Source organism: Zea mays, chromosome 8 (assembly GCF_902167145.1).
Source record: "Zea mays cultivar B73 chromosome 8, Zm-B73-REFERENCE-NAM-5.0, whole genome shotgun sequence".
In the NCBI taxonomy this organism is placed as follows: Eukaryota; Viridiplantae; Streptophyta; class Magnoliopsida; order Poales; family Poaceae; genus Zea; species Zea mays.
In genome coordinates this window covers 115,148,489-115,169,515 of record NC_050103.1, presented here as the reverse complement: position 1 = coordinate 115,169,515, position 21,027 = coordinate 115,148,489, and the positions used below count along the sequence as shown (strand labels likewise).

Here is a 21,027-nt window from a genome sequence, read left to right as displayed (position 1 = left end):
TGACACTTCCAAGGAGAGCCCTGCATTGAGATCCAATGAAGTGTAAAAGATTGAGGGAGATGTGTTAACCAAAGACTAAACACTTGTAGTTTGACAGAGGAGAGGTTAGATGTTAACCTTTTCAGTGGCCCTAAGACTTTGCAAGCAAGCACAAAGGAGCTCACCTTGATATCATCTACCGCCTTAGAGAGCTTAACTGCCTTGCATCACCCTAGTAAATCTTTGCTAGTACTTCCACCTAATGAAAAGTCGAGATCATAATAATTGCTAATGTTGTCAATTGTGCCATATGGCAGCTAGCTAGGCGGCGGTCGTCGATGATGAACATTGTCGCCATGAACTAAGCAAACAACTTTATGCAATCATATAAAGAAGAGTGCTCATGAAAATGTTGTAACTAAAAAGGACATCAAACTATATACATACACGTAAACAAGAATTTGTTGTGATAATAAAACAGGAGAGGAAGAAGTAACCATCATTTCACACCACTTAGAATGGTGAAATCTTAAAATAACTGAAGAAATTTTTGGGCAGCACATCCCCAAGAAAATTTTCGGGCATCATTCAAAAGAGGATCGAACAAGAGGAACAATTGTCCTTTGGTTTGATACATGCATTTATTTGGAAAGTAAACGGGTACAAAAAGCGGCATTATTCTTCTGGCCACAAGAGGATCTCATCGTGGATACCTTGCTGACAACAACATTTCCTCTTCCATAGTATATTGTCTACTTGTTTCTATGGCGAGCCCCCCAAATGGCATGTACTGAGAGGTTTTACCTTTTTCATATTTATTCGTTGATGTTGTATTATTATGAGCATGCTTCTCTGTGGCTCTTAAGTTTTGAAGTGCCATCTCAACTTCCCTCATTGTCGGCCGATCTTCTCCACTCAATTTTGTACACTTTGCTGCTAGTTTGGCAACTTCATCGACTTGTTTATCCTCCTCCATGATTTGAGGATCTATAATGTCAACCAAGGTCCCTTGATCTAGCAATGATGAAAATTCTGAAACGAGACCATCACCATCATCGGATCTGTAGGCATATGGTTTCTTTCTGGTAAGCAACTCTATAAGAAGAACACCAAAACTAAAAACATCGCTCTTGTCAGTTAGTCGGGATGTATAATAATACATTGGATCTAAGTAGCCAAAGGTTCCTTGCACATCAGTAGTCACTCCAGTCCGATCAATTGGGATGTACTTTGAAGCACCAAAGTCTGATACCTTTGCAGTTAAATTATCATCAAGAAGTATATTAGATGACTTGATGTCTCTGTGAAGTATTGGTGTTGTAGCTGATGAATGTAGATAAGCCAAAGCTTTGGAAATTTCGAGGGCAATCCTTAGTCGGTCATCCCATGAGAGTGAAATTGTTCCTTCAACATGGAGATGGTGCGAAAGAGTGCCATTTGATATAAACTCATACACCAATAGTGGAACTTCTGCCTCAAGACAACAACCAAGGAGTTTGACAATATTCCTATGGTTGATCTGTGAAAGAATTGCAACCTCATTTATGAAATCATCAATTTCTCTTTTTACTATAATTTTTGATTTCTTGATGGCAACAACTTGTAGGTCTAAAAGTCCTTTATACACAACACCATGCCCTCCACCACCGACTTCATGAGACGGATGGAAGTTGTTTGTAGCCTTCTCTAGCTCCCCAATGGTAATGATCATCCTTTCACTGATGTCTGAATTTTGTGATACCAATTGTTGTAGTAGCAGGCCATGATTTTGTTTGAAAAATCTCTCTTTTTTCCTTTTAGCCTTATGTAGCTTGATTTTACGTGATATGATGGGTGCCCCAAGTGCCAAAAGCAAAAATCCTGTTCCACCACCAATTGCTAACCCCATTTCCCAAACTGAAACAAATAATTAAAAGTCAGCATCACATTTTGGTGTTAGCAAACATGTTCAAGAGAAAAAAGGTTAGTGGCCATTTTAAACTCCATAGGAGGGTTGCAGTTGCAATGCAGCAGCCAATATACAACCCTAGCAGTGATGCTATGTAGGAATCACTGTCAGTTGTTGCTACATGCTACCGGTGGTAGCCATTGTGTATCGCTGCCGAGAACCCAACAATGATATGATGGCTATTCACTACTAGAACAATTAGTATTTTCTGCGAGTTTTCAAAATTTCTTGTTGGTGTGTACAGTGCTGACAGAATATAATTATGAGAATTTTCCTGTTGGTTGGAGGAAAAAAAATGTCAAAGAAATTGTCTACCGACAGTGATTACAACGGTAGACATAGGCTACTAGCTACTACTCTCCCTTCGTCCCAAAATGTAGCATTCGCTTTATCTTCTAGTTTCTATGTCTATATTCAAATGAATAATTAGCATCCTATGCATATATACAAAACATATATATTAGATAATATATGAATTTATTAAAAATCTAAAATAAATTTTAATTTCGTATGGAGGGAGTATAGCCAAAGCCAGGTCCAACACCAACATTTATGGTGTATTCACTAGTAGTGAAAGCACATTAATCAGGTTATAGGTGCATCTCAAAGAAACAGAAAGTAGGTAACTAGTGTTTCACCTGTGAGGTAACTGCAGCCCCCCTTTGTGAAGGGATCACCATATGTTCCCCTTTTGCATTGGCAATCGAAAGATCCCATCTTATTTAGGCAAACCCCATAACATGGGTAGAGATGAGGATGAGCACACTCGTCGATGTCTGAAAAGAAAATACTGTATATGAGAGAAGAAACAAGCTGCCTAGCAACAAGGAAAAACGAAGATGTATGCGAATAAACCAAACAAAAAAGCAACTTAGATAAATTGAAATATATATATAGTGTGTACATGGAATGTAGGTAGACATCTCAGGCGTAGTCTGTAACTGTTTCCTTCAAAATATTTAGATATGGTTGGCTAGTCAGACAGACAGGAGTAGTGCTAAAGTTACTTAGTATTGATAGAAGCTAATTAGCCTCTTATAAATACTACCAAACGCCCATTCCTAAATGTTCGACCTTGGCTAGCTCAAAATCTTGTTAATACGTTGGAGGCCCCATATTTATCCTCATAAGACATGCTAGAAAAAAATAAGTTCTATATGTTATCATAAAAATTAGGAACATGTAACCATTCATCATATAAATTGTAATGATTATAGACATTAGATCTAATGCGCCTAGCCTTTTTAAAAATTGCCCACCATGATATTATGATAGGTAGGATAAACTAACCCAAAAATTTGTGTATAAATTATCCTATCATGCCATTATAAAATATAACTTAAAATTAACACCTCAATTTTCATATAAATTAGCCACCATCCATTACGAAATATATAGAATTAATGACCACCTATGTTAATTTACATATAAAATACGTACCATTACAATAGAATGATTTAAATATATAAACTACCGGCTATGCCATTCAAAAGAATGATTTAAAACCACATAAATTTATAGTTAAATTACTCATCTATGCATTATAAAAGGTACTTCAATTTGATTTTGTAAATCTAAAAACAAATTACCAATCTATGTCATTACCATTAAGTTTGTATGTAAATTACCCAGATATTCGAAATAAATGATTTTTTTAGTTCAAATCGACTTATACATCATCAACATCTACTACTATAAAAGATGGATAAATAAAATTAAGTCATTGTTTCTAAGTCTCTCTCACTTTTATCATCAATAAGATATATATAAAAAGCTAACTCAAAGTAGTACCAGTTAAATAATTTCTATTGTAGACGGATAAAGATAAGAAAATATCGATACAAGTATTGTATTAGAGTACGAACAAATGAGAGAACGAAGATTAGCAATTTTGCTTAGTTGTTGGTCCAAGTTTATCTATAAGTTCTTAAGGTTTATAAAGGTAACATTACTAGCTTTGTGTGCGCACATACTCTTCTATATCACTATATAACCCATCGGTATAAACTTTGCAGAACCTACCCAACGAAATTATTTCTACACTAATAATATCCCCTAAATTTACCAAACGAATTGCACTCACATATAACACACCCTCAAAACCAACAGTTCAAGTCACTGGATAATGCTTCTCTCTATTACTCACTCAAATCCAACATCCAATGTTATTTGGATCATCCTTTCTCCCTCGTTCCTCACTCGCACCTTTGTCCTTCCCCACCGACCTTGACGCCCCCTCCTCTCCTCGGGACCGTAACATTAGCATGTGTATTAGACTAGTGTATGCAAGAGCATGGGTTGATGTCGTAATTAAATTAAATTTCTACAGTTACGAATGGATGGGGGAGAGCAACCGACTTTTATATATATATATATATGATATTAGGAGCCCTGGGCTTCCAATAGCTGAGCAAAAAGCTCTAACCCGATGTTGCCAACCGGTTCAGCCGCACTAGGTCCGAAGCATCTATAAAAAAGCTCTAGATCGCTAGGGTTTAGTTTTAGCGATGCCGACAGTTACGCCCCCACCCTTGAGAGGCGCGCGCGGCGGCGGATCCTGGGAGCAAGCGCGCGATGGCGGATCTGGGGGACACGCTCGCGACGGTGGATCTGGGGGACACGCTCGTGGCGGCGGATTCTTGAGGCCAGCGCGCGGTGATTGTCCCCCTGAGGCGCGCGCGGCAGCGAGGTGGGAGCGGCTGCGGCATCGGATCCCGAGGGCACGCACGCGGCGGCGGCCCCATGAGTTGCGCACGACGACAATGTGGCAGCGGCCGCGGCGACGGATCCCAGGGGGCACGAGAGCAACAACGACACCCCTAAGGCGTGCATGACGGCGAGGTGGGAGCGGTTGGTGCAACGGATCTCGGGATGCATGCGCGCGAGGGTCGACTCCTGAGCGCGTACGACTGCGATGCCATCCAAGGTGGGAGCGGTGATGGCGGACTTCCCTAGGCGTGAGCGACGATGACATCCTCCCCTAGGCACGAAGTGGTGGCGCATCCCAGATGCAAGGCGACGGTTCCGCAGGGCGGCGGTCCTATTTTTATGCTAATTTCTATACATATTTATGTCAATGTCAATAGGTTTTTACGACCTATATTTCAGTTCATGGCTCCGCTTCCATCTATTTGTCTGTTTATGATATTTCTTTCACATTTTACGCAAACGATTTATTGATTTTATACATTATCTCGTTTACTTAATCTAGTGTGTATTGGGTTCCTACCATTTATGCCATATGTATAAGATATATTTACGACCCACACATTTATGCAACAAAATAGAAATTTAGAAAAGGTAACTGCTCTAAGAAATGAGGTCATTTGCCACAATTCCATAAATCTTGCGTATGTCGATCCATTTCCTTTTCAACTCATATTCTTGTCATCCTAAATTTGTGTACATGCAACAGAAAATAGATTTTTACGCAGTCTACCGTAGGGCATAAATAACTTTATCGTGTTGTATAATTAGTATCAGTATATATCATAAACTAGTTCTAACGAGCCTTGAAGTATGGATGTTGGAGAGATCCTATATTTATGGAGGAAATAAAACATTTAAATCAGATTTTTTTTGTTTCCATACATGTTTTCGTTATGAAATAGATCGATGATTTACACTAAAATTCATACCCATTTATGTTGTTTTGGTTCACGTTTTACGCTGAAATCTGTCTGAGCTCCCACGCACGATCAGCTCCATATCTTCTATTCCGATATATACGGTAACTTCCAACTTCGTGGGCACGCTAATCATGGTGGTGTGTGGACCCACCTAAACGAACCAATGAAAAGTTTGTTGCCGCTCTCTTGTTATGCAAGTCTGAACCATTAAATATGCTAGCATAAACACGAGTAGGAACCAACTACCCGACCAGCGAACACGACGTTGGCCCACCATCGTCCATCCCAACTCGATCCCACCACGTGCGCACCTTCTGTTTATGCAAAACATAACACATGTTTACGCATGCATAAATGTGCCCCACAATCGCGCGGACGCACGTGCCCCACTGGCCCGACCTGACCACGCGCGTGACCACTACCCTGGCTGGGGCTTCCCATATCTATCGGAATCCCAGGGCTATATATATATACTCCCTCCGGTGCAGTAAAAGAAGTCATCCTGTGCGTGAGCGAGAGTGCACAAAAGAAGTCGTAGCGCGCGTGGGTCTGGGATTTTTGACGTCGCTGCCCCTGAGTAATTGCATCGGAAAAAAAGCTGCGCTCAAGGGGAATCGAGCTTGAGACCTCCAGTCTAGAATGCCTCAGGAGGTGCTGCAGCAACCAATCAAACTTGATTGTTTTGGTGATGTTAATGCACCCATATCCCTATTTAATAAGGGCAAACATGGAAAACTCCATGATAATTAATCACTCCTTGGTATGCACAATCATGTCCTAAATGACTACCTTTACTGCACCGGAGGGAGTATATATATATATATATCGTGCTAACACTATGATCCTGGATGCCTATAAAACATGCCTGACTGCTCGTGATGCCACCATTTTTCCTTAACCATAGCCATCTCGCCCACTTACCTTCACTTGGGCGCCATCTACTAGTGGCGTGCACGCCTGATGCTTCTTGCTGCATTGCGGGCGTGGCGCAAGCTCGAGTGTGCACGCGCCACACACATCATCGTCTACGGCCGTGTATGGTGAATCAAGGGCAACGCCGTCATAGAGTGGATGTGCACTCACTATGGTTGGCACGAGATTGGGGACACACCTGTCGGGCCTCAAGACCGGCGCATCGTCGACGTCGGTGCCAGGGAGAAGGTGGTGCTCACCAGCGCACTCGATGGCGATGGCGGCCGACATGCCCTCTAGGTGTTCGACATCAAGGCCAAGAGCTGGACTGTGGAGCGCCTGTCGTCATTGTTCACGGGCTTCGTCTTCTCCATCGCGTCCGTTCGGATCTGGTGTTGGAGTTCGTGCTAACCATTGTAACAACATTTACGCTATATCTAACACTATTTACGATCAAACTTGAGGAGTTTACGATCATTAATATGACTTCACAGAGATATCCACATATCTCATGTTGGCTCGGTTTTTATGGTAACCACATGGATTCATGCTTGCCAGTTACATGGGAGGTTATACGTGACGTCATGCTGGCCACTGTAATAACATTTACACTATATCTAACACCATTTATGTTTAAACTTGAGAATTTTACGATCATGAATACCACGTCCTAGAGATATCCACGACTCTCACGTTGGCACGATATTTATGGTAACTAAACCTGAGCATTGGCCACCCCCGACTCGACTCGCCCGAAAAAACGTGACATGACCCGACCAATGCAATGAGCGGGTACAAACCATTATTTTTGTCTCGCAACAACCCATGGCCCGGACACGGGCCATGATTTTTTTAACAAAACCCGACCTAACCTAAAAAATCAACCCAAAACTAAAATAATTGACCTAACCCCAAAAAATCCGACCCGACATGCCCAACATGGAAGAACGGGCCAACCCAACCCAATCTGACACTAGGCATGGGTTGGGTACGGTCCATACCAAATGACTCACAACCCGAACACGACCTGACCCAACGTTTACAGGTCCCGTAACCACTTGGATTCGCGCACGTCTGTTATAGAGGGGTTGTACGTGACATCGCGCTGACTATTGTAACAACATTTACTCTATATCTGATACTATTTACACTCAAACTTGAGAATTTTACGATCATGAATACCATGTCCTAGAGATATCTACGTCTCTCACATTGGCTCAGTATTTACGGTAACCAACTAGTTTCACGCACGACTGCTATGCGGGGGGTCTTATGTGACATCGTGCTGACCATTGTAACAACATTTACACTATATCTGACACCATTTATGCTTAAACATGAGAATTTTACGACCATGAATACGACGTAACAGATATACTCACGTCTCTCATGTTGGCTCCGTATTTACGATAAACACGTGAATTCACGTACGTGATATCGTGTTGACCATTGTAATAACATTTATGATATATCTGACACTATTTACGCTCAAACTTGAGGATTTTATGCTTAAACTTGGTGGTGTGCCCACCAATGTCCCCATCGGGCTAGTCCCCACCCGATCGAACCAAAAATCATGCACCGGTGCTCCTGTTGGGGTCGGAGGTATCTAATGCGAAGTTCATTAAACCATTTTCAAATGGAAAACTACAGCCCTATATATTGTCACCTATGGTAAAGCTTCACCTAGACCAGACCAGCCCCACCCCGCTCCTTGCCCCAACACGCACCTAGCCCCGTGTGCCCTCCCCCGCGCGTCTGACCGCCCGAGAACCGTGTGTGATGGATCCACGATCCCCCCCTGCGCGCCTGATCCAACTTGTCGTTTATTCAGATTCCGTCGGTAACATCAATAGAATGAGATTCGTCGGAAGAATTACTGAAGTTCTAATAAATTACTGAATGATTAAGTAATGGCTGAACAATTGTTGTGTCTTTCTGCATCGCTAAAGCGGTAGGCAGTGACAATTTCATTTAGCAATTACTGTGCTTACGTTGTCTTTTTACTGAAAATGTTGTCATTCATCGATCTGTAACTGAGATGCTTTGATAGTTAGTGAACATTTTAAAAAATGGATGAATACAATAATTATTCAGATTTCGTTAGCAGAATGAGGTTCATGGGGAAAATTACTGAACGATTAAGTGATGATTGATGTGAGAGACCATCACATCACATATAGCAAGCTAGCAGTTGAATGGCTTCACATAACACTCGTATTTACGATCGATATATATGGTACGTGTACCTTTGCATCCAGTTGGTACAGAAGCATTGCCCGCGAAGCCAGGAACGCATTCGCACTTGTATCCTCCGTCAGTGTTGGTGCAGATGCCATGACAAGGGTAGGTGTCTGGATGGTCGCATTCGTTGACATCTGAATTGAAGGAACAGTGTGAGGCGGCCAGCTGCAGGCAGTATATATACATGTGTTGCATATATCTATACTAGGAGTATGAAATGAATACTGCTACTGGTAGCTAGATTTTAGGAGAATATATATATATATATATATATATATATATATATATATATATATATATATATATATATATATATATATATATATATATATATATATATATATATATATATATATATATATATATATATACACACACACCTTTGCATCCATTATTGGGAAGGTAAGGGTTGCCTCGGTATCCCTCGTCACACCGGCAGATGTGCGCCCTACCAAAGCCAGCAGTCGAGTTGTGGCAAAGGGAGTCGTTTCTGCGGCACACTTCCAGGGACCCGTCATGGCAGAAGCTATGCCTGCTGCGGCACGCCGGCGAAGAAGCGTTGGCGTGGCACGTCGTGTGGTTGATCCTCCAGTCCAGCAACGCCGGCAGTGTCAGCGCGTCCTTTTGCGGCGCGCCGTACTGGAAGCGCAACTCGGAATCCAATATCCAGGCATAGGTGTCAGATTCGAGGCTCGCCGCCGACCCATTCAGCGAGAGGGCCTTGAACCTGTAGGATGTGCGCTGATCCCAGATGGGAGACTGGCAGCAGAGGAAGCCGGCGCAGTCGTCGGTCGGCGCGGCGAAGTTGCCCTCGAAGAACAAGGAGACGCAGACGCTGGAGGTTTCGTTATCCGCCTCCAGGCGGACCTGCACGTTGTACCCCATAGCGAAGAGCTTGTTCCTCCCCCACGCTAGACTGTACACCCCCACCCCGTCGCCGTCGCCGCTCCCGAGCGCGCCGCTCCATGTGCCCGGACTGGACAAGGAAACGTACTTGTCGCCATCGAAGTAGCCAGCGCTGGAGTTGATGAGCACCGTGGCGTTGGGGATGGAGATCTCCAGCACCTGCACGGTGCCGTCGCCAAGGAACAGCAGCTCATCCGCCGCCGCCGCTGGGCCATCGCCGTTCCTCCTCCTGCAGGTGACGTTGAAACCGGGGAGGTAGCACCCGGCCTCCACGCCGAACGGGTACGGGATGCTCATGTTCCCGCACCGGCTCCTGCAGCCGGGAAGCGTGATATCATCCTCGTCACCGGCCAACACCGCCACCGTCGTCGCTGCACACAGCACCACCAATGCGGCCGCCACTCTTCTGCTCATCGACAACCCTGCTGCGCACTACAACGGAACCGAGCGTCCATCCGAGATCCATGAATGTATATATATTATATAGCACCGCTACATACCTACCGCGTGAACGTACGTGACAAGGAAACAGCGAGGACATGACACGAGTGAGGAGCGTGGCGCCATGGCTGGATTTCAGACACAACAGCGCTCTACAGTATAAGTTTAAAACGTGGGTTCTTTCTCTCTTTTTGTGTTATAAGAGACTTTTATTTATAATATATGCACTGGCATAAGTGTGTAGTGACCGTAGAGAGCCATACATCAACAAAGTATAAGGCCCCGTTTAGTTTGACCCGTTTGGATTGAGGGACTAGGCGACGCCGCTCTTGCCCGGTGAGAGCGGGATCTCGCTTGCACTAGAGCGCGTGCTCGGGCGCTAGAGGAGGGCGAGAGGCGGTCGACACACCGGCACGGACGAGACGGTAGGCGAGAGCGACGTGACGGCTTCTGATTGGTCCACGTGTTAGTCGTTGCAACTAGGCATTTTTAACCGCTTGGAGTCCAAAAAAAATTCAAAAGACATTGCAAAAAAATCATAAATTTCATCGCCAACCCCTCTATAAATACCCCTACTCGGGTGGAGCTCGTTCCACACATCATTTCTCTCTTCCAAATTTCCCTTTCTTCACACAATGTCTGGTTGGTCCCTAGAACATGAACACCTTCATTGATCTCTTGCAATCCGATGGATCACCTACAACCCTTCCGTTTGATGAGTCTTCTCCACTGCATCGTCGCTCCGATGTTTTCGCCTCAGTCCCCGCACACTATTTCTGGCCGCGCGTCCACCACCATACCGTACCCTTATTACCCACCTACAATCGTCATATGATTTTATTTTAGTTACTATGCACTTTGTAATTTTGAATTCAATAAAAAATATATTATGTTGTGTGATCTCTAAGCGTTGAAATAAATCTGTGTGCATTAATTAATTCTGAAATAGAAAAGCCGATGTTGTTGTATGCTAATGTTGTAGCACGTTGCTGTCTTTGTACTGTAGCAGTAGGAGCGAGAGTGGAGTTGACAGGGACGAGACTACGAGAGAGGGGGGATGGTACACTAGAATTGAACCAGGCTAGGCTGGATCGATTTGTATCTTTTATTAGGCCGATTCTAATTAATCAAATCATCTAGTCCTGTCTTAAGAATAATCATGTGATCAAACAGGTTTAAGGACTCGTGTCCTAATAAACTTTTTTATCCATTTAGCAGCGTGTCCTAATATAACTTGTGATTTACTAGCAACGAACGGTGTTTTGGATAGATATTCAGACAGAACAGCATTGTATGCTTACAACGACTGTCACATACGTACACGCCAGTCGCCTGTCGGACAACCAGCCGGGCTGAAGTTGACGGAGTCCGCGCCCGGCCTCCACTCGACTGTCTGCATCTCGAGATCCCTGCTGTATGGGATTATTATTCCCGGCCACCCGCGTGGTTGTCAGACGACACGTGCATTCCAGCTACCGACAAATCAGGGAGCCACAGGACAGGAGGATGCTGCTCGTAGTCTATGCTATATTGCCCGCGACTCGATAGCTGCGCGCGCGGAGAAAAAGAGCAAATTCTTTAAAAGCTACGCTCGGTTTGTTATTACTGAAAAATTAATCATCCCTTTATTGTCACTAGTATAGATTTTACATCCCGTTTGTGTCATCACCGTTAAATTGTGGCTGTTAGTAAGTGCTAATAAATAGAGCAGATTCTTTATATACCATTGGAAACTATACTCATCATTTCTTTGCCATCCATAATTAGACACACACAATTAATTTATTTGTTAGCTAGTGCTATAATTTAGCCTAGTAAAATATATTACAATTTTTATAATTATTTTGATAGGTTAGAGACTAGATAAAATAATAAATTTAGTAATACAAAACTAAATGTGAAATATTAATCACAATAATAAGTTATGATGTCCTCAACCGTAGTAGGAGTTACAAGCTACCTTTGTTGCTCGTAGTACCTTTGTTGCTCAATGCTTTGAGTAGGAGTTACAAGCGGGCGAGAGAGGGAGGAGCTCACAAGTCTATTATGTGTGGGTGGACCTAAAGACTATATGACTGAAGTTCTAAACTAAGCCTTGGACGTCGTGGTGGCTCGCGCCTTAGCTCCGGCCTCTGGGTCTTCTAGTCTCGTCGAGCGTGTGTGGTCGTCTTCTGTTGAGTGTCCTTCGTGTGTTTTCTGTGTTCTCCCCTTGTGTCCGTCTCCGACCCTCCCCTTTTATAGACCAAGGCAGGGTCGGTTATCTGCTCCTTCTCTTAGAAGGAGCAACCAAGCCTGGGTAAAACGAGACAGTATACCCCGATAAATTGTGCTTGTCGTTTTCACTAGTAGAAAAGAGCTATAAGCTCGCGGTACGTACAAATTTTCACAGATAGTTTTAGTTACCGCACGCCAATGAAAATAAACAGGTGGGGTCGGCTTAAGGAACCGCCAGTGAAACCCTATTTTCACTGGCGGTTCTCTTAACACAACCACCCGTGGAAACGACTTCCATTGACGGTTGGTATAAAAGAACCGCCAGTGCAAATATAATTTCCATTGGCGGTTTCTTAAGGCAACCGCCAGTGGAAATAGCCTGTTTCCACTGACGGTTCCTTAAACCAACCGCCAGTGAACTTTGTGTTATAAATACGCATTCTTCCTCTCGACAAGAACTGTAGGTGGCAACCAACTTGCATTGGAGGCGATTTTGGAGGTCCAGATTTCACAAAATACAAGGGGGAGGTTTTGATCTTCATTTTTTGGAAGAAGATTGCTAAGAAAGGTTGGTTTAAGTTTCTCTTGTCATTTTTGTTCATTCTAGCTTAATTTTAGCCACATTTTGGATCTAGGGTTTCACCATAGAGAGAGAAGAGTATAGCTAGATTATTTTATTTATTTCCTCAAATGAGGTTGCTTAAGATGGTTAGATTTTGTTTATCTTCTCTCTTTTTCATGATAGTTCTCAAATCAGTTTATAAATGACATATTTAGTTGTTTAATGAATGGTGCATGTGTTGTATGGTAATTAAGATTGTTTTTATTAGTTGCTATGAAAGGTTGGTATTAAGATTTTTTGTTTATTAGTTGCTAGGAAAGTTTGGCTTATGTTTCTCTTGCCAATTTATGTTCATTTTTCCTCAATTTTAGCCACATTTTGGATCTAGGGTTTCACCATGTGTTAGAGATAAAGTAGTTAGGTTGCCTAATCCAACCGTCTATGACCTTTGTTGTATAAATACCCCTTCATCCTTACCAGGAACATTGTGAGAAACAGTCACGAAAACATGGTGATGCTGCTGCGTCTGGACCCTTCTAGAATAAACCTTCAAATGTTTGCAAATTAGAAGGTGAGAGGGACCCATATTTAAGCTAGGAAGATCCAGGGATGTAGCAGGGGTTGAACCCTAGGACCCCATGAGACTGACTGCAACGCTTCGCTCTTCCCCTCCCCTCCCCTTGCACTGTTCATCCTATAGGGGCTACAGTGCCCCCCTTCCCCCGCAGCGGCGCGCGCTATCGTCTCCCCTTCCTCGCTACACTCTTCTCTCTCACGCCAGATGCAGGGGGTCACTGTGGACGCCCCCTCGCCTGCTTCGCGCGGAAGGAGCCGCCTGCGCCAGACAGCGAAAACTTCTCGCTCCACCTCGCTCCGTCTCGACGCGTCCGCGGAAGGGCGATTTTTTCCGGCGACGCGGCGGCGGATCTGCCGTCGCAAGGTCCAGTCCGCACCGGCCCCGGTCGTCTGTCTTGAAGACGAAGTCAAGGTCCTGACCACGCAGTCCTGTTCGCGAGCGAAGACGAAGAGGGCTCAAATCCGCTTCCGCCGAGGTTCATCGCGACCGATTCGTTCGATTCCGTCTCCGACCATCGACGGATACCTCGGATCCCGCCGCAGACGCTTCGATTCGTTGTATTGCAACCCTAATCTTCCCTTGTTGAGGTACGAACTTCGTCATCTCTTTTATCCATACTTGTTACTCCGTCCTTTCACGAATGAATTAGAACACATTTCGTTATCCTGATTAACCCAAGTTTATTTTGCCGCCCCCATTCGATTTTGACCAGATCCATACTTGTAGTGTCACCTGGTGTATGTGTTAGGGTTTTGTTTGTTCGATTAACCACCCGCCGGAACATCCTTGGTGTTTAGCCGCCCATGGGAAGTCCAGACCTACTCTGATTGCTATGGCCATTCGCAAGTACTTCGAACCCTACATTTCGGCTAAATCTGTCTAGGTCGTGTGAACTGTGTACTATAGTCCCACATAATTTGGTCCCTCCTTGCCAGTCCAAACTAGGTTTTTATTCTAGGTTAAACCCAACGCGTGTAACCTTACCCCTGCCTAAGTAATGGTCATTGTACACTTCATAAGTCCATTGTGTCAGTAAAGTTCAGTAAACTGAACAATGTCTTAATTTACTTTACAATTTGCATTTGTATCGTTTATGAGGTTTGTGCCCCTTTCAAACCAAAGCATGCTACAACATATGTTTGCTGCTCGTTTAGTTCATATGTACATGATGACAACAACTACTAGTATTTGTTGTGTTCACCAATATATGGCATTGAACTTACACCTTCAGTATGTCACATTTTGGTGTGGTACAAAGTGTTTTTGTGGTACAAGTCAATTATGTTGTTTTACAGATGGAGTCCTTCATTTGTGTTAACGTTTGGGTTTCTACATTTGGCATACAATTTCGGTTGATCAATGTGCCTCTTCTTCTGTATAAATCATGACTTGTTCATTTACTTTGTAATTTGATTCTCTGCCTCAACATGTGTTTCACCCAGTACTTGTCTACCTGAACAAGTGTTTCACCCAGTACTTGTTAAACTTATTTGCAACGCTCACCTGTTTGCACATGAGTTTCCACATGTTTCACCCAGAACGTTTGGGTTTATACATATTTTTTACTTCTATTTAGGTTAATGCTGAATCAAACGGTAACCCGAATACCTCAAAGTTAAACCCTGCCAACTTCATGCTCATTATACATTTCATAAATTGTACTGTACAATTGATATGTCATCTTCATTTTACTTGATCACTACATCATGGACAAGTACATGTTTCTCAAGTTCAGTAACATACATTGGCATGTTATCTTTCATCATCATTATGTCATATTGATCTGTATGTGCATGTACTATTTTTTTCAAGCTATGTTACATACATTTGCCTTAAGTTTCCAATAAGTTTGTAATGCTCATGCTTTAATTGTAAATCCATGTCGGTGCCTACAATTTTGTAACTGTTTTTGGGAACTTTATTCATTCCATGACTCCATATGCTTTATAAGGGTTTCCACATGTTACTTCATATATGTAAATGTTTGCAGCGCATTTCATCATGGCATCCTCGAAAGAAGAAAACATGAAGGCTTTGGTGAAAGTCCTTGTAGACTGTGCCGAGGATGCCACAAAATGCCTGGGTGGTTTAGTAGATCATGCATTAGACCACATGCATGATGAAGAGATCGTAGCTAGAACATTGTTAGCCATGAAAGAAAAACTAGAATTGCTTCAGCAGGATGCCTTAGAGGCAAAAGTCCAAGCATTTCCAGAAATAGCTAAATACGAGTGGGATGACATCAGTGTGCAACCTCCATCTCCGTCACCCCCTCCAACAGTTATTGATCCATCTGTTGATGAAGAGGAGTTCTACTGCCCCGACGTCAGTGATGACTGGTACTTCAGCGATTCGGATAGGTCTACACGTAATAGCTACTGGAATCTGTATTAGGTACATGTATTCCTGTGAAAGTTAGATGACATCCTTTTGAACTACCATATGTCATCTATGTCTAAGTCTAAGTGGTTCCCAGTTACATGAAGTACCAACAATGATGTAAGGAATTCTGTAGTCTGTCCACTAAGTTCAGTAGTATTTGTTATGTGCATCTTTTCGTACTGAAACAGTTTATGGCACCCTATTATTATAACAGTGCTCCTATAAATGCTTCGTATCTACTAAATTTCTTGAATTGCTTATGTACATTTCAATCAGTTTACAACATATAACTAAATTTCTCCCATCTCCACAATTACTAGAATGGACCCAGCAAACAATGCCACATCTTCGTAGCCGATTTCAAATGCCTCAAGTGACCAGCAATTTCCTCCTGCACACCCTTTATGGCCTACGGGTTACATGCCCCAGCCTCCTATGGATTGCAACTTTATGGGAAACCTCAATTTTCCTAACCCTGCTCAAGGTCCGACAACAATGTGGGCTCCCATTCAAACATGAAATAGTACTTCCCAATCTACCATGATTCCGGCCTCACAATCAGCAGTGTACTAGAATCATTACATGAACTTTGTCAAGAATCCTCTTGGGTCAGCTGAAGTTAATCATTTTCCTAAATCCATTCCTCCATCAAATACTAGTACACCTTGGACTCAGATGATGAACATAGTGTTCATGACATCAATAGTCCAGAAAAGAATGCACCTCCTGTTCAGAAACATAAGAAGTCGAAGGAACAAAACTTTACTGGGCCTGAAGATCTTCTCCTTTGCACTACATGGTTGCAAATTAGCAGTGACCCTGTTGTGCACACTGGACAGCGTAGGGAGGGCCTTTGGGCTCGAATTGAAAAACGAACAGAGGGGGCAGTTTCCTTGTAGACTAAACAGAGCCCTTAGCAGCAGATGGGACAAGATAAGAGCAGATGTTAGTAAGTTCTCTGGTTACTACGCAAGAGTTCTAAGAGAGAAACAAAGTGGCTTAACTGATGACGACAAGGTAAGCCTTTTTGTACACACTTTAATGCATGTTCATTTGACAGTATACATGTGCTCACAATATTGTAATGAATCTAAAATTTCTGCAGACATCAAAGGCGGCAACATTGTTTGCACACGAGGAGAACAAACCATTCCATTACATGCATTGCTGGCACCAACTGAAGGGGGAACCCAAATGGGAGAGCATCTGTCAAGGACATTCGTTCCGAGGATTGAATGCAAAATCTATTGATCTACAGGTACTCCATCTGTTGATGGCAATGAACCTGATAGTGCATCTACTGGTTTGACAGGAAAACGGCCGCGTGGTCGTCATTACAGTAAATTAGAGAGAAACAAAGCTGCATCTTCTTCATCTCCAGAATACCTAAGTCGTTTGCAAGAAATAACTGAAAAACAAATTCAGAGGTCAATAGAAAAGGGTGAAAAGAAAGAAAAGTGCTCAGAAGAAGACAGGGAAATAGAGAAAAAGAGGTTGGAATTGGAAGCACAAAAGGTAATCATTCGACAAAGGGAACTGAAACTTCAAGAACTGGATTCGGCCGAAAAAAGATTGTAAAGGCTCATGTCAACAAATGAAGAAGATGTTGATCCAGAAGTATGGATTATGATGAAAGAACAAAAAAAGTTGCAACAATTCATATTTAGTTTTGAGTAAACGATTTATTCGGTGACTCAAAAGTTGAGGTTGTGCACAAAACCTGGAGAAACTATTTGTGTATGTTTTCAGATATATGTTTGTGAGACCATTATATTGTTGTTGGAACCATAAGTCGTCAAGGACAATTGTGCTGTCACTTATGCTGTATCGTGTTGTAATACAAAATAATTAAGTGTGGGTGCTGTGAACATGTTTGATTATAATTTCATGCATTTGTTTGTCTTGGTCTTCTCGCTCCACAAATTACGATGTCTGTTTTCATTTCGAATGTTATGGTTTGCTTGGAACCCACACTGATGTGTGTACTCCTTTGTAATTTTATTGTGTACATGGTTAATACTAATTATGACTGTACACAATAACTAAGTATGGTGGCAAAACATGATTCAGAGAATTCCAGATATTTATTTGAAGCCCGATAAGTAGGACATGACAATGCACATTACAATTACTAAATTGAACTTCGAACTACATAGCAATGAAAAGACATGTTTACATGCTTCCACGTCGAGCCCACAAATGCTCGACAAGATCATTTTGGAGGGAGCACGATCTATCTTGGCGACGAAGATCGAAGTGGTTAATCACCCATTCCGCCCTTCCTTCTGCAATTAGTTGAGATGGTTCAATGCCTGAAGTGTTGTCTCCAAAATCAATATTAGCAGCAAACGCCCCTTCGTCTTCAACAATCATGTTGTGCATGATGATGCAAGCAGTGATTATCTCAGTTAAACGATTACGATCCCAACCATACGCTGGACCTCGCAGCACCGCCCACCGGGCTTGAAGAACTCCAAATGCACGCTCAATATCCTTTCGACAACTTTCTTGCATCTGTGTGAAATATACTTTCTTTTGCTCATATGGGTGTCTGATTGCTTTTACAAAAGTAGGCCAGTTGGGGTAAATACCATCAGCTAGGTAATAACCGAAGTTATAAGCATTACCATTTGTCGGGGACCATAATTAGGGGTACCCCCAAGACTCCTAATCTCAGCTGGTAACCCCCATCAGCACAAGCTGCTAAGGCCTGATGGGTGCGATTAAGGTCAAGGCTCAGTCCACTCGAGGGACACGATCTCGCCTCGCCCGAGCCCAGCCTCGGGCAAAGGCAGCCGACCCCGGACGATTCACGTCTCGCCCGAGGGCCCCCTCAAGCAACGGACACACCTTCGGCTCGCCCGAGGCCCAGTCTTCGCAGAGAAGCAACCTTGGCCAGATCGCCAGGCCAACCAACCGTACCGCAGGAGCATTTAATGCAAGGATCGCCTGACACCTTATCCTGACGCGCGCTCTTCAGTCGACAGAGCCGAAGTGACCGCAGTCACTTCGCCGCTCCACTGACCGACCTGACAAGAAAACAGCGCCGCCTGCGTCGCTCCGACTGCTGTGCGACTCGACAGAGTGAGGTTAACAGCAGCTAAGTCCAACCTCGGGCGCCATAGGAAGCTCCGCCTCGCCCGACCCCCGGGGCTCGGCCCCCGTCTCGGCCTCGGAAGATGGACTTCGCCTCGCCCGACCCCAGGGCTCGGAAACAACCTCGGCCTCGGAAGACGGTCTCCGCCTCGCCCGACCCCAGGGCTCAGACTCAACCTCGACGCTGGACGACAAACTCCGCCTCGCCCGACCCCAGGGCTTGGACACAGCCTCGGCCTCGGAAGACGGTCTCCGCCTTGCCCGACCCGGGGCTCGGACTCGACCTCGACCTCGGAAGACGGACTCGACCTCGACCTCGGAGGAGCCTCCGCCTCGCCCGACCTAGGGCTCGGACCGACTACGTCATAGGGGGGCCATCATTACCCTACCCCTAGCTAGCTCAGGCTACGGGGAACAAGACCGGCGCCCCATCTGGCTCGCCCCGGTAAACAAATAATGATGGCGCCCCGCGTGCTCCATGACGACGGCGGCTCTCAGCCCCTTATGGAAGCAAGGAGACGTCAGCAAGGATTCGACAGCCCCGACAGCTGTCCTTCCGCAGGGCTCCAGCTCTCCTCCGACGGTCACGACATCCCATGAACAGGGTGCCAAAACCTCTCCGACTGCCACGACGGCATGTACTTAGGGCTCTAGCTCCTTTCTGCTAGACACGTTAGCACATTGCTACACCCCCATTGTACACCTGGACCCTCTCCTTACGCCTATAAAAGGAAGGTCCAGGGCTCTCGTACGAGAAGGTTGGCCGCGCGGGGGAACGGGCCGGCGCATAAGGCTCTCTCTCCCACACGGACGCTTGTAACCCCCTACTTCAAGCGCACCCGACCTGGGCGCAGGGCAACACGAAGGCCGCGAGTTTCCCCTTTTGCATGTTTCTTCCCCCCTTCGTGCTCCGCCTCGCGCCGACCCATCTGGGCTAGGGCACGCGGCGACAATTCACTCGTCGGTCCAGGGACCCCCCCGGGTCGAAACGCCGACAGTTGGCGCGCCAGGTAGGGGCCTGCTGCGTGTTGACGAACAGCTTCCCGTCAAGCTCCAGATGGGTAGTCTCCAGCAACCTCTCCAACCCGGGACGATTCTCCGTTTTGGGAGTCTTGAGTTCATGTCCCCCGACGGCAGCTACGACATGATACTCCTTCCTCCGCCGCGCGACAGCGACAATGGCGGCCGTCAGCCCACCCGCCGGCGACGGAATCAACGACGTCTTCCCCACGTGGCGGAAGAACAACATTCGGGTTTGTCCCGTCACCTCCCCCGCCGACGGAGGAGGAGGCGGGGCAACCATGGCCAAGCAGGAGGCGGCACCTCGTCGGCTGTCGAGCAAGTCGACGACGCTGGCGCCCCAGCGGGGGACGCGTCGGGCTTCGACCTTGCGTCTGAGACGAAGACGAGTGTCGTTTCCCCGCAACACGCCAACCCCAAGCAGACGAACGATGCCAGCACGCTCGCGAAGGACTTGCTGGGTGTCGCCCTCATACCTGAGACAACGGTGCAGTCCGCCCCTGATGCGACTTCGTCACCGCCCGTCGACCAAGAGGTACCGACCGATTCCCATCTCGTGCCTTTTGGATTCAGCCTCGACCCACCAAGCGACTTTGCTTCGGTGGAAGCCTTCATAGAGGCATGCACCAACCCTCCGGGGTACCATATGCGGTCGCCCTGGGATAGACTGACGGCCGTCTCAACCTACGGACCCTCGGGTTCCGAGGAAGATGACAAGCCCGACTTTTGTTGGGATTTCTCCGGGCTCGGTAACCCCAGTGCCATGCGGGACTTCATGACCGCATGCGACTACTGCCTCTCCGATTGTTCTGATGGTAGCCGCAGCTTCGGCGACGAGGACTGCGGCCCAAGTCGTGAATGTTTCCACGTCGATCTAGGGGGTCCCGGAGAGGGCAACCATCTTGGTATACCGGAGAACAGCGATCCCCCTAGGCCTGCGCCTCGCGTTGACATCCTTCGGGAGCTAGCTGTGGTCCCAGTCTCTGCGGGGGGTCAGGACGCACAGCTCGAGCAAATCCGCGAGATGCAGGCCAGGCTCGACGAGGGAGCAGGAACACTTGAGCAGTTCCGACGGAACATCGGACAGGAATGGGCAGACCAAGCGCCGACCGGAGAA

At 45.3% G+C, this 21,027-nt stretch overlaps 1 protein-coding gene across 1 annotated transcript; it reads right to left on the bottom strand.

Annotated features, from left to right (window-relative positions):
• Positions 1–389: 389 nt before the first annotated feature.
• LOC103635727 (wall-associated receptor kinase 1) lies at positions 390–10,176 on the bottom strand. The gene is made up of 4 exons (XM_008658108.2): positions 9,093–10,176; positions 8,718–8,846; positions 2,566–2,703; positions 390–1,875 (listed from the first exon to the last, which is right to left on the bottom strand). Exons 1-4 carry the CDS (start codon positions 10,030–10,032, stop codon positions 680–682), a joined length of 2,403 nt encoding a protein of 800 aa, XP_008656330.1. The 5' UTR covers positions 10,033–10,176; the 3' UTR covers positions 390–679.
• Positions 10,177–21,027: the final 10,851 nt, after the last annotated feature.